We start from the raw sequence: 14334 nt of genomic DNA on the forward strand, positions 1-14334 counted from the left end.
TCACAAACCCAAACCAGATTCTCAAAAAAAAAAAAAAAAAAAAAAAAAGGAACCCAAACTCCCTTACGATCCCAAAGGTCCCAAACCGTAATGAACCCAAGCAGAACAAACTGAGACCGGCGATGAACGGTGACACTGACAGAGCTTGGGACAACGGCGAGAGTTGGACCGGCGGTAAGAGGTTGGGTAGTTAGCCGAAGGTGAGATTGAGAGTGAGTGAGATTGAGATTTGTGAGTGAGTGAGTGAGAAAGTGAGATTGTGTGAGTGAGAGTGGTATAGATGAGAGGCGGGCTGCAAGTGAGCTAAAATGAAATGAAGAGAAATGTTAGGGTTTATAACAATATATATATATATATATATATATGAGGGTATATTAGTAGTTATATATATAACCAGGTCAAGTTGGGTCCGTTTTCGGGCCGAGTTTTCATAAAAACCCGGACCTAATTCGATTTTTTTTTTAAGATCCAAACCTGACCCTATTCCTTATCGAACCAGATAAAATCTGGCCCATTAGGGTTGGGCTGAGCCAGGTACCCGTGGGTCGGGCAAAAATTACCATCTCTAGAAACTAGAGTGTGTTTGAAAATCTGTCACATCAACCCTTTAAAATTGAAAACACGCATTTTTCACGGGTTACATACTCGCGAAGTTACTCATGAAAAATCATCTGAAGCACAAAACTTTTCGTGGGTAGACTTTACTCGCGAAACAGTCGTGAGATAGTCGCAAAAGTCTCTGTCTGAATTTTGTGTTTTCATATTTTGCCTTAACCCATTTTCGCGAGAAGAGCTTAGTCACGAGCTTCTCCCGAAAATGACTCTAAAGAAGTTTTTGATGAAAAACGTGAAAATACTCAAAAATGCCTTTGAAGAAGATTTCTCTTGTAGTTGTAAGTTCCCTAACATTGCAGAAAAAATCAATCAAGATGTTGTAAAACACAATATTGTGGTCCAACTTTTTTTCTTCCATCTCCAGAAACAATGCCATTGCCTCAGCAATTCGTCTATTCTTAAAAAAGCCATCTAACAGGGTGGCATAGGTTAGGGGATCTGGATGTTGGCCACAAGCTCACATTGTATTGAATAGCTCTAGTGTAGTCTGGACTCTCTCCACTCGACATAACCCACCTATAAGAGTGTTGTAAGTCACTACATTAGGAATCATTCCCTTGTTGGACATTTCATGAAACAGACGCTTTGCCTCATCAATTTTTTTACTTTTGCAATATCCATTGATCAATATGTTATAGCTAACCACATTGGGTGAACAACCCTTCTCAACCATCATATTAAACGTCTTAACTGCCTCATCCAGTTTGTTTTGCAAACAATAACCATCAATAAAAGAATTGTAAGTGACTATGTTAGGGTCAATGCCTTTTTGAATCATCACATCAAAAACTTCTTTTGCCTCAATCAACATCCCTTCCTTGCAAAGTGTGTCCACCAATATGCTAAATGTTTGTACATCTGGCATGACCTTCCTTTGCCCCATCTCATTCAACAAAGTAGTCGCCTCCCTCCACTGGCCAAAATTGCATAGGCCTTGAACTAAGGAATTGTAAGTGACAATGTTAGGATCAATGCCTCTTTGAATCATCACATCAAAAACTTCTTTTGCCTCAGTCAACATCCCTTCCTTGCAAAGTGTGTCCACCAATATGCTAAATGTTCGTACATTTGGCATGACCTTCCTTTGCCCCATCTCATTCAACAAAGTAGTCGCCTCCCTCCACCGGCCAAAATTGCATAGGCCTTGAACTAAGGAATTGTAAGTGACTATGTTAGGATCAATGCCCCTTTGAATCATCACATCAAAAACTTCTTTTGCCTCCCTCCACCGGCCAAAATTGCATAGGCCTTGAACTAAGGAATTGTAAGTGACAATGTTTGGTTGAATGCCTTTACTCATCATTTCAGATAAAAGGTTCAAATCCTCAGTTACCAATCTGTCCTTACATAAACTGTTAATGACCATGCTATAGAGCACCACATTTAGTTCAGAATTCCCTTTTTCAAGCTTCTTGAGCAACTTAATAGCCACACCAGTTTGGCCATTCTTACACATACTGTTTATTATCGTCCCACAAGTAATTGCATTAGGTTGGTACCCTTTGTTCTCCATTTCCTCTACCAACCTCACAACTCCAGAAATATTACCTTGAAGACAGAGACCTTTAAGAAGAGTGTTTAGAGTAGGTTAGGTAGGCAGATAACCAAGTTTCAAAATTGTTGCTAAGACAGAGAAACCAAAATTGACCAGGTTCAGATGGCAGTAGCAATTAACCAAAACATTGAGAGTATAAACATCGGGAGAGATTCCAAATGATTCCATTCGTTGAATTAGAGTAATGACTACGGAGTAATGCTTCATTCTTGCAATGGAACCAAACATGTGATTAAAATCCACAATGGAAGGCAAAGGGTGCATGTGAAGCATTGTATCAAACAGACCTAAGGCATGATCAAGATTCTTAATGGTTCGAGATTTGCAGTGATCTCTCATAGATTTCAACAACTGATTCCGATTCTGATATGGGGTTTTCGCATTTTCTCTAATAGTAGAACAATAAGGATAAGAAGTAAAAGCATGAAATGGAAATGGAAGGCTTACTACTCTAATAATCAAATGATTGCATATAAAAAGAAGAGAGGATGTTGATTTACCCATTTCACAATGACGACACACAGTCTCAGCTACCAACTTGGGTGGGTCGAGTTTGGTTTCGGCTTTGCTTCGAAAGGAGAAATCATGGTGGTGGAGTGGCCAAGATTGTGATTTTTGGGTTTGGGTTTTTCTGCTTCGCTCTTGAGATCGTTATTTTAAGTGAAGAGCTGTCTTGAGTTTTGGGGGCTCGGAAGTGGAAGAAGAGTGGAATGAACGGCAATTGAGAAAAAGGAAAAAATAAAATGAAGCTAGAGAGAAGAAAAGGAAGGAAGGAATCCCCTTTTTTACCCCTAAAAAAAAAAAAAAAAATTGTAGGGTTAGACATATTTTGTTTTACTGCACGAGTGTTCTATCTAAATCTTTTTGAAATTTTTGTTCATGTTGTGCAAAAAATGATGAGGATAATATAAAATTTAAAAAAAAAAAGCCAAAAACCCAATAAAGAAAAAAAAAAGAATAGTAAACTTATGTGTATATAAAAAAAACTAAAATTAAAAAAAAATGTAAAACTCATCTATGACTTGAAAAATGTATAACTCTTACACCAAATATAATTTGAACTCATATATATGTAATTGTAATCTATGTATATATAATTAAAGTCAAAATTGAGAGAAAATCTAAAAATATATATTTTTTAATTATCAAATGAGGAATGCTAGTCTTAGCAACTAGAAGCCTCATTTAGGCTCATGTAGGGTATATATATTTCCTAACTTCATTATTATCAAAAAGACGAATATTTTATAATTAATTTATTTGGTGTGTTTACTATCACATTTACTGACCTCTTTATCCAAAACCTATAATAGTAAAACATATTAATAAGTTGAAACTTGAAACTTATGAATTGGTATATGCTTTAAGTACTAAGTTGTGAAAGAGGTGGGGTTCAAATGATAAGTTTAATTGTAATGGTTTCTTTTGTGGTATTTTATGTTTGTGGCTCAAACCACATTTCCTCCTATCCACTATTTACTAATAAATTTTTTTATCTTGAAAAGAGACTACGAATAATTTGTATTTATGTAAAATTATAAATTTGTGCATCAATATATTCTTTTATGGCTAGTGTTTTTACCAACTTTAATTGAAACTTTTCACCAAGACTAGCTGCATATAGTTTGAGGGATAAATATGTACTTATTTTTTTTTGTTGAATATCATTTAAATAATATTTATTTAATTTTCTATATTATAATTTTTTTTATTGAAGCCATTTTCATACTTTTTGAAGTACAAAATTACTAGTTAATATATTTTTTTGGAAACTAATTAATATTTTATATTTAAGTTTTATTAACATCTACTTTTCAATTGATAATATAATTAAGGTCACCGTTTATAGATTATTAAAAAATTATTATAGGATGTCATTGTCATTTTTTTTAATAATTATGGTCACCCTCCAAGTACTTCACCTGCCAACTTTGTTATTCCATACTTCTCAAAGTTGGGTTACTTTAGAATTTTAGCAGCCATATAAAAGTTAATTCAGAGGGTCTTATTTCAAATTTAAAATATATATATATATATGTGGTATTTTGTTATTAAATATTTTTTTTCAAAAAACACACCTCTCAACTTTTTATTATATTCAAATTAAAAAAGAAAAGTTTCTAAACACACCAATAGCATAGTTGGAAAAGATAGTTTCATTTTAACTTATTTTTAGAATTGATGGGCATGAGAGTTTGAATGAAAGTACAATTTTATTGACCATGTTAAATTTCTCAATTATATCTATTGTGTTCTTAGTTTTTAGAGTTTTTAAATACTTTCAATTAAGTATAATGTTATTTTGTGGAAGTGTATATTTTATTACTACTAAATATTGTGACATACCCCCTTTACATAAGCACGGGTTTAGAGGATTTCTTTTATTATTGTTTAAGAATAAATATATAAAATTAATAGATAAAAGGTTATCAAATAAAAGTTGACAGCACAATTTCTTTGAATTTTTTTTCTAAATAACAATAAATATTAAAAAATTTAGTTAATTGTCACATTTTAAAACAATTTTGAAAACTAGCATCTCGAGTGTCTAAAACTCGAGTTCCAAGATAAAAATCGAGTTTTTAAGTCTCGATTTGTAAGTGGATTACGTTAAAGTTGGAAAAAAATCAGGCTGAAAATCGAGTTTTAAAAACTTGATTTCCATTAATTGAGAAAAAACGCCGCTATAGGTCTGTAAAACGTCACTATAGATCTTAAAAACGCCACTATAGGACCCCTAAACCTGTACTTATAAAATTTTTTTTGCAGAAAAACGCCGCTATAGGGCTTTAAAACGTCACTGTAAGGCTTAAAAACGCCACTATAGGTGAAATTTTTTTGCATGGAAATCGAGTTTTAAAAACTCGAGATCCAAAACGAGTCTTTTGGACTCGAGTTATAATATGGATCTCGAGTTTCTAAAACTCGAGATGTTAGTTTTCTTAATTATTTGAAAACGTGCCTAACTTACTATTTTGAATGGCTGAAGGAATCTGATATGCACAATACCTCCAATTTCTTTCTGAAAACGTTTGGTAGCAATAAAAAGATGACGTGTGTAATACACATGATTGATTTGATTGGTTGGGTTAAGTGAGTCATGTGTATTGCACATTATAAAGACAAATGATATCTTCTTGTTAGTAACTAGAGTCCAAAACTTCAAACATTTCTTTAAAACATAAGGTTTAGATTGGCAAAGTCTATTACAACTTAATAATCACTAAGTCAAATCATTAAATTTGCAAAAGCAAAACAAAATACATGTTGAACAAAGCACAAATCCAAATGGTTTTCTAAAGAAAACATTTAATTTGCAATGTAAAATGCAAAAAGCCCATAATTTTTCCCAAAACTACACATACAATTCCATATCTATATGCAAAACTCAGATCCAGATACATTCACATACATTTATAATTTTTGGTGTTATGAAGGTACATTTCTCCCAGGATTGACATAAATTTGGTTTCAAATTTCTCCCATAATGTGCTATGAACGAAAACAATATCTCAATAGTATTATACAAGAAATTGGGATGTAGCATCCATCATTGTAGCTAATTGCCAAGGAATATGTTTTCCCAAATCTAATATGACCAACCCCACTACAATCCAAATGAAAATTCAATATAGTGATTAGTGAGCCTATTCTAACCATTTAGCTAACCAAGATATAAACTTATTCTCCTTTTCAGTTCACATACATACAAAACCAAACAACTCAAACAGTAAAATTCAATTCAATTCAATTCTTTGACTTTCCTTCTCTTTCTCTCAACTTCACTCCGTGGATTGGTGTGTCCATAGGCGGCCTAGATGCATTGTCCTCATTTATTAAAAATACAAAATTATGATAGATGAATTTAACAATCAAAATAAATATAAAATTTATTTTAATTTCTTAAAATTTTTGGTAATAAGATTTTGGATAGAATAAAATTTTTCAATTTCTTGAAACTTCTTTTTTTAATGGAAAGATTGTATTTTAAATTTTAATTTAGATGGAATAAAACCATTGCCTCATGAGCTAAACATGCTCAATAATAATAAAACAAATTTGTTTAGATGAAACTATAATCACTTCATGGACTGATGGGGCCAGATTTATGTTTCAGTAAATATGACTTTCGATTTGGTGTTCTTATTCTTTAAAAATTGATTATAAAAAAAAAAAATTGTTATTATTTATAAATAGGAGTTGGTGTTTATTGTCTAATGAATGCGTTTTGGGGATTTTAAAGGATGTAAATGATTTATAAATTTGGGGCCAAATGTTGTGTGATAGAAAAATTAGTTCCTAAAAGAATCACTTTAGAGTAGCTCAAAATGAACATTATTTTAGATTCTCCTACATTATAGAAATTTAATGTAGTGTACTTGAGTTTTACCCTTTATATAATTAGGTAGTGAACATTATATAGTAAGTGTAGTACCAAAATCTCATCTTATTAGAGTAAGATGGAGTGGGTCATGGGTTCAAGACACACTATGTTTGTGTGTAACTTACCAATAAATAAAATAGCGTGGAGATGCTTAAAAATATGGTTCTTGGGTTTCTTTACAATCAACATCAATAACAGAACCAGGAAAAAAAAAATTAACATCAAGAAATTTCACTATAAGAAGTTGTTGACATTTACTGCTCGTATATATGTACATGAAGTAGAATATAGAATATAGGCTAGAGCTTTCCGGGTAAACAAAACTTTAACACCCTTGGAAGTTCAGCATAATGGAAAATGAAAATTTGCTACTGAATATGAAAAGCTTCATCCTTTAGCAAGTTTAATTTGTGAGGATAATGAGTCACTACAATATGTAATAAAAGTTCTGGAAAGTGATTTCTTGAAATTTAATAGATGTTTTCCATTTCTATAAATATATATATATATTTATATTTATCCTTTGAATTTTCATTTTTGATTGTCAAAGTTAATAGATACCATCTTGTAGCATTTTGAGCTTACTTGTAACTCCTGGCTCCTACACCATAATTATATTTACTATACCATGCAAGTCCTCGCTTTTCAAAAAAATGATAAAGCTGGCTTGGAATTTTCCAATTTTAATTTCAATGTTTTTCATCATGGTAACTCTATGTGGCTATGGCATTTGAACCTTCGTGCCCTGTACGGGTAAACATTGTTAATGCCAGCTCTTGTGAAGGTTTTGGGTTGAATTTTAGCACCTCCCATGCACAAAGTGCTTAAAGGTGTAGGAAGGCAAGAATTCGAATTGCAAGATTAGTAGTCATATTGTAACTATCTCAAAAAAAAAAAAAAAAAAAAAAAAATTGCACTTCATTTCTAGGGTGTCTTATCAGCAAAACCATGGAGTCAACTAGAAGCCATGGAATTCAATATATTTTCATAGGAATCAGTCATTCAATCTCTGTCACATTTCTATTTACCACCAAAAAGGTTTCATCACATATCCTGCACAATTGTGGCAAATTGAGTAGCACAAAACTTTAATCATCTTCCATTATGTTGTCAAGAAATAGATTTCAAACTCATTTTCCAACCCCAAAAGACTCCAACATAAAAAACTTTTACCCTTCCCACTATCTTGGTTAGGGGTGTCCAGACCTGACCGTGACCCGCCGGACCAACCAACCTACCCGATCTCCACCTGAGTTCAGCCCGAACCGACACTCTCGTCGGTCGATTTCGGGTTTCCACGCCCAAAGCCCGACGTCGGCGGGTTGAGTCATAGGTTTTCTTCTCCAAAACTTGAGCCACCCGACTCGACCAAGGTAAAATACAAATCCGGCGAAATCACACTCAAATCCGAGGAGATCCAACGAGTTCTCAACCATATTTAGTGAGATTTAGCTAGATCCGGCCATTCCCAGTAGATTCCAGCGATTTTGGTACAGATTTCGGCGATTTTGATGCAGATCTGGTGAGTTTTTACATTTTCCGACGATGATTTGCAGATTCCAACGATGATTTGCAACTCCGGCGATGATTTTGTAGCTCCGACGACGACCTGATCTCCACCCGAACAGACCCGATCTCCACCCAAACCCAAAACCAACTCGACCGATCGACGCCGGCGGTCAGTTTCGGGTCACTCTTCTGTCCACCCGACGCCTGCAGGTCGGGTTCAAGCTGGGTCGAAAACCGACCCGGCTCAACCCGTGGACACCCCTAATCTTGGCAACCATGAAAGCAGCCACTAGAATGCTGAAATTAGGATGGTATCCAACTAGGATCCTGCTTTTCTAGGACTAAAACACTGGGCATTGCCTTTTTTTAAAACAAATTATGTTAAATGTTTGGGCTAGAAGGTGGGGTTTGGCTGTCTTCTAAGTTGTTTTTACTCACGAAGGCAATGATGGACCTACTATTATGATGTATGTGCAGCTCTCTTGAAATAATACGGTATTAACTAGTCTATTTGTGAAAGAAGTGACTACAATTAAGTTACAAACATTTTTCGTAATTTTTTGGTACATACAAATTTTGTTGTCAGTGTCAATTTGACCCCTACATTTTGATAGCAATTAATTTGGTTCCTGTTATTTTAAAATTTGAGCTACATGATAAAGAAGCTGTAGTATGCAAGTCTTATATTAAAATAAAAAATTATGATTGATGATTAAAACAATTAAAGTAAACATTAAAATTTTTGGTAATGTAGTTTTTGTCAGATTAAAAATTTTCAATTTCTTGAAACTTTTTTTTTTTTTTTTTAAATTTGCAAAAAGATTGAAAATTCATTTAGAAGATTATAAAAACATGATGTCTTGAGCTAAAACATGCGCAATAATAAAAGGAATTTCCTCTATCCAATTCACAAAATCTACAATGCCTCTAGCAAGCTAGGTTTGATAATAGGCTGATGAGAACATGTTTAAATACCCTTAGGCCTTAGGTTGTTTAGACAAAACCATAAACACTTCATGGACTGATGGGCTCAAATATACGTTTCAGTAAAAATAACTTTAGATTTTTTGTCACCAACTGTCGAAGAACTAATTTCAATCTTGCACAAAGAAGTTTACAATATACCCAGTGATCAAAGAAATACAACATAAGATTGTTGAAGCGGAAGATATGGCAATTTGAATGTCATTAACATTAGTTAGACATGCTGTAACACAGCTACCACATATTAAATTTAGTGTCTTGGGGATGTGGTTCCTCACAATGGTGTTTCATATGTTTGCAGTAGACCGAGACACCTGCCACATCTTGCCAAGAGGTAGGATTCTGTTTGCTAATCACTTCTAAGTGGACATTTAATTCACCCAGCATCTTGTCTCAACAACCAATTCTGTCATCCATAATGCAGATTAGATGCACACATGAATCGAAAAGGTCATAAGGATTATATAACTTTAAAAAGGAGAAATGGTATCATGTGTAAATCAATCTTAACTATATACTATTATATGAAATGGCATCAATAGAATATAAATATGCATTGCATGAATCTGAATCAACTAATTAGATTCAACAACTAATTCAGTACATAATGACCATCTAAGGCATTGTTTCAATATATTTTCATAAAGACTACAATTTCAATTTATTTCAAGTCCTGTCAAACTCTAGACTCAAAAGCATCATAAAACATTTGAAAGGATAAATGATTTCATGTGTAAATCAATCTTAATTATACTATTATGTAAAACAAAATCAATAGAATATGAATATATATGCATGAATATAAATCAACAGCTAATTAGGAACATGACAACCATCAAAGCAAGTGGACATATGCATAAATAATGAGAAATCTTTATTATTTCCACCAGTCTCAACTGAACATCAACAGAGGGCTACAGGGGCTAACAAAACATAAAATCTGATAGGTTAGAGCATCATAAAGAAATATTAAACTTTGAACCAATAACATACAAGAAAGGGGTTTGATTCAAGTGTAGATATTTGACAACCTTAAAGAAGAAAAAAGATAGAGTAGATTAATTCCAACTTAAGAAAAAGAGTTTACAATTGCTTTGACTTTAAACCATGCTACTTCATTAGCAAATCTAATCCAATGGGACATAAAATGCTACTTGTGCACCAAGAGGGAATTGCAATTCTCATGCAAATATATATATATATATATATAGATATATATATATCTGTTTCTCCTAGACAAAAACAATAGTGGAGAATTCAAAGGCCAGGAAAAAGTACAGAGCATACCAAATAGTTCATACAGATCTTTAAAAAATTCCAGAACCATCCCGTATACTAGGTGTGCAGAAATACCTTACCTGTACACATAAGGAAAAAAAATATCAGCAAAACATGATAACAACTTCATAGGAGCATTCAAATTAGCTCATATAAACCTTTCAAGGGACTTGAAAACCAGAATTGTTTAGCGCACATTCTTATCAATTACAGTCAAGAGCCAGATAGCTCAAATTGGTCATCAACACCAAATTGAACACAAGCCATATCGCTCAAGCCAGCTTAACATGGACAAAGTCAAACAAATAGATATATAATATATAAAATTGAACACAAAATTGAGTCTTAAACATTTCTACACAATAAATAATTACTAGCTAAGCAGCATTCACAAAATAGTTATAAAACAATTACATTAGCACCTTCATGCCAATAAGAAGTAATGAGTTGTAAATTATGTTAAGAGGCTTCAGTTATGTAGATACTTCCCTCTAGAAAGCAACTATAATAACAAATTTGCAACCACTGCATGCTCCTCTTTAGTTTCCTAATTAAGATAATTCCTCATTTGAAAGGATCCATCTAAATCATTTATAAGAGTTTTTGGACAATTTCAGACATGGATGGCCTGAATTCTGGCTCTCGCAGCAAAAGAATGGATATTAGGTGACTTATAGCTCTAGGCAAACAAAGAAGTTTTTAATTTACAGCTAAATTAAATGCAAAATATTTATTAGGAACTCAAGGTGAGAAACATTTATGATGAAAGTGTTTCGTTTAACTTGTATTGCAATTTTCATGCCAAAAAAAAAAAAAAAAAAATTATCTGTTTCTCATAGACAAAAACAATAGTGGAGAATTCAAAGGCCAGGAGAAAGTACAGACAGCACGCCAAATAGTTCATACAGAACTTTAAAAATTTCCAGAAACACCCCGTGTACTAAGTGTGCAGAAATACCTCCCCTGTACACATGAGGAAATAATATAAGCAAAACGTAATAACAACTTCATAGGACATGCTCCTTTTATTGAGGGATCAACCTTCTTTGCTAATTCATCAATATCATGAAGCTGAGGAACTGCCCATATAACTAGAAATTGCTCCCCTTGTGGCCGTGACCCGGACATTTTTTTCAGTGAGGACTGAGAAGACATTTTTAGCTGAAACTCAATTAATTCACATAACTAATGGATGAGTTCTGCTGGGTTGGTATTATGCAATGGTGAAAGATAAGTGCAGAAGCAGCACAACACATGCATTTTCTCTAATTGGGCTGCTAAGAGGTGGTGGCAAAAGGGAATTGATGTGGCAGTTAAGAGGTGGTGTACAGACATATGATAAAGGCAGTAGGGCCAGAGTGGTATGGCTGATAGTATTATGGTGAGTTGAAACATGTAACAATGGTGGGAGTGGTGTTGAAGGTTGTTCTTTTAGGTCTAGTTACTTTCAGAGTTGGAATTTCAATAATGAGAGATTTTTATGTAGGATTTTACTCGGTTGCAATTTTGGAATCTCCACCATTGTTTTCGCTTGTTTGCTTTAACAATAGAGTGAACTTGGTTTTCAAATATCCATACCCCTAGTTCAAATTCCATGGAGGAATGTACAAAGCCCCAAATGAAAAAATCGTGGAAGAAGTTGTCGTTGTTCAAATTTCTACCACCATAATTATCTTAAACAACCCACCATTGCTTTTCACATCATTACCACTGCCGTTGCTAATGCCAATACCATCACCACCACAGTCAATGCTACCACCACCACCAATGCCACCACCATCACGTGTTGCTACCTGTGCCACTTGCCATAATATCCTCCACCATACTACCATAATCACCAAATCACTGCCTACCATCATCATTGAAAAGATTATACTACTCTAATTTCTAAATTCTTAATTATACTTATCTAAACAATAGAGATTTAGATCAATGAGATTAAAATTCCCATCAATTTAAATCCCTTCAATTTGGAAATTCTAAAAATTTCTCAATTCTTCATTCAATCACAACCTTAAAGATCAATTCCACTCCCAACAATAGACATTAAGGTATCCAATTCTGAAATTAAAAATGAAAAATAAAATAAAGTTCAACAATCGCAGTCATTTGGAATTTTCATTTTCGGTATTCTTTTTTAGTAATGATGACTACAGGATTCAAATTTTCTGTTATTCATTGCTTACTTTTAAGTTTTAACAAATCATCAAGACCAAAAAGGTTACAACAACCTATGAAGCACGGGTGCGTTTCGGGACTCGGGTGCGGGTGCGGGTGCGGGTGCGGGACTCGGCAATTTTTGAAAAAGGTGGGTGCGGGTGCGGCAGGACTCGGCGATTAAAAAATTATTAAAAATATTTTTATAATATATGTTTAATATATTACTAAGCATACTTTTACTTTTTCACATTATATAAACAAATATTTTACTAATAATTTATAAACAATATATTTATAAATATTTAACAAATATTTAATATTTATAAACTTATATAAACAAATATTAAATATTAAACAAATTTATAAACACTAATATTTAAACAAATATTTTATTAATAATTTATAAACGGTGCGTTTGCACCTTCTTTTTTTTTTTTTTTTTTTTTTTTTTTTTTTGAATTTCGGCCGTTTCGGCCGTTTCGGCCGTTTCGGCCGATACAGGCCGATACGGCCGATACAGGCCGAGTCGGCCCGATTTCGGCCGCGTCGGCGCCGATTTCGGCCGTATCGGCGCCGAACTGAGCCGCGTCGGCCCGCGTCGGGCCGAATCGGTAAATGCCACGTGGCGGGACGCGGCACGACGCGGCACGGACGCGCGGTCTGCGGCGTCCCTCCCGCGTCGCCGCGTCCCGCCGCGTCGGACGCGGGTGCGCGCCCCTGGGAGCCGCGTCCGTGCATCCCAGACAACAACAGTAAGCATAATATAAATTGGTGTCAACTTTTTTTTAATAAAAGAGATAAATAGGTGTCAACTTATAATTTCCAGTAAGCTTAATTACATGCAATCACGTCATGTTATGAATCATATGTTTCCCATCTCTGCACCAACAAGATCTAGTATCTTATCCCTAAACCTTTATAGTTGTTACAAGCATTTCCCCAACTAACCTTTCAAAGGTGATGAAATATAAGTAACTAGCTAAACGGCAAATGACAAAGAATAGCAAGTAAAATATAAGAAACTATTTATTGGATAAAACTGGTTTAAGTTTTACCTTGTAGAGTTCAACTAACATATTGTAAAGAGATTCCTGAGAATCATAAGGGCAGAGAAGACGAAAAGATTTGATAACCTCAATTGCCCATCATATTAATCCAATCGTTTCATCACAATTGCATTTATGGCAGACCAGAACAGGGAAATTGCCTTGCTTGGATACTTGTCTATCAACTGCAGTTGGAGAAACAAACATTTAATAATATATATAATCAATACAAAATGGAAAATAACAAAAATTCCAGACGGATAATCTTCAAAGATAAAACTATGAAAGAAAGGTTTTGATCTCTAAAATCTATATGATCAGAACAGTTCAGATACATTTTCTTAAAACAACTGTGCTAAGTGCCATGAACTTTTGTCCTGCAGCACCGAAACCAGCAGCGACTAGTGCATTTGAAGTAGCATCCATGCTTGCATCAGGCATGACAACTGCATGATTTTTTGCTCCAACATTGGACTGAAGACAACATTCAGCCAGCCAATTTTCATAGACTTCAACTACTGCATTAATAAAACAGCAACCACAATGCTTGAGAAACTTTAGGCTTGTTACCAAAGCATATGCATGAATAGTACCTGGATATGCTTCCCTTTTGCTGATGCTCTTGCATATACGTAAGTGCCTGCCTTTGAACAATAAATCAATAACTGATAAACAATCTGAAGTAAAAGACCTATGGTATGACCAACATCAATGTCAAGATTACCAGCCTAAAACAACCATGTTGCTCATTGTCAGATGTGCATAGATCAAATGACATACTCTTTTATCAATGAAGAAAGAAC

The 14334-nt window shown here is 34.1% G+C and overlaps 1 protein-coding gene across 1 annotated transcript; it reads right to left on the minus strand.

Moving 5' to 3' along the window:
• Positions 1–929: 929 nt before the first annotated feature.
• On the minus strand, positions 930–2128 carry LOC115985216 (pentatricopeptide repeat-containing protein At1g12775, mitochondrial-like). Its single transcript, XM_031108182.1, has 3 exons — positions 1835–2128; positions 1577–1729; positions 930–1366 (listed from the first exon to the last, which is right to left on the minus strand). Exons 1-3 carry the CDS (start codon positions 2126–2128, stop codon positions 1073–1075), a joined length of 741 nt encoding a protein of 246 aa, XP_030964042.1. The 3' UTR covers positions 930–1072.
• Between the last annotated feature and the right edge of the window lie 12206 nt (positions 2129–14334).

This window comes from Quercus lobata, chromosome 4 (genome assembly GCF_001633185.2).
Source record: "Quercus lobata isolate SW786 chromosome 4, ValleyOak3.0 Primary Assembly, whole genome shotgun sequence".
NCBI classification, from domain to species: domain Eukaryota; kingdom Viridiplantae; phylum Streptophyta; class Magnoliopsida; order Fagales; family Fagaceae; genus Quercus; species Quercus lobata.

Bases quoted from the DNA above. Each gene is read 5' to 3' on its own strand.
- LOC115985216 (XM_031108182.1), bottom strand. From the start codon at position 2,128: ATGGAGAACAAAGGGTACCAACCTAATGCAATTACTTGTGGGACGATA. The intron at 1,730-1,834 runs GCAAAAGAAGTT...CGGTGGAGGGAG, and splicing joins ATTTTGGCCGGTGGAGGGAG to GCGACTACTTTGTTGAATGA. The intron at 1,367-1,576 runs ATTGTCACTTAC...ATTGACCCTAAC, and splicing joins AAAGAGGCATTGATCCTAAC to ATAGTCACTTACAATTCTTT.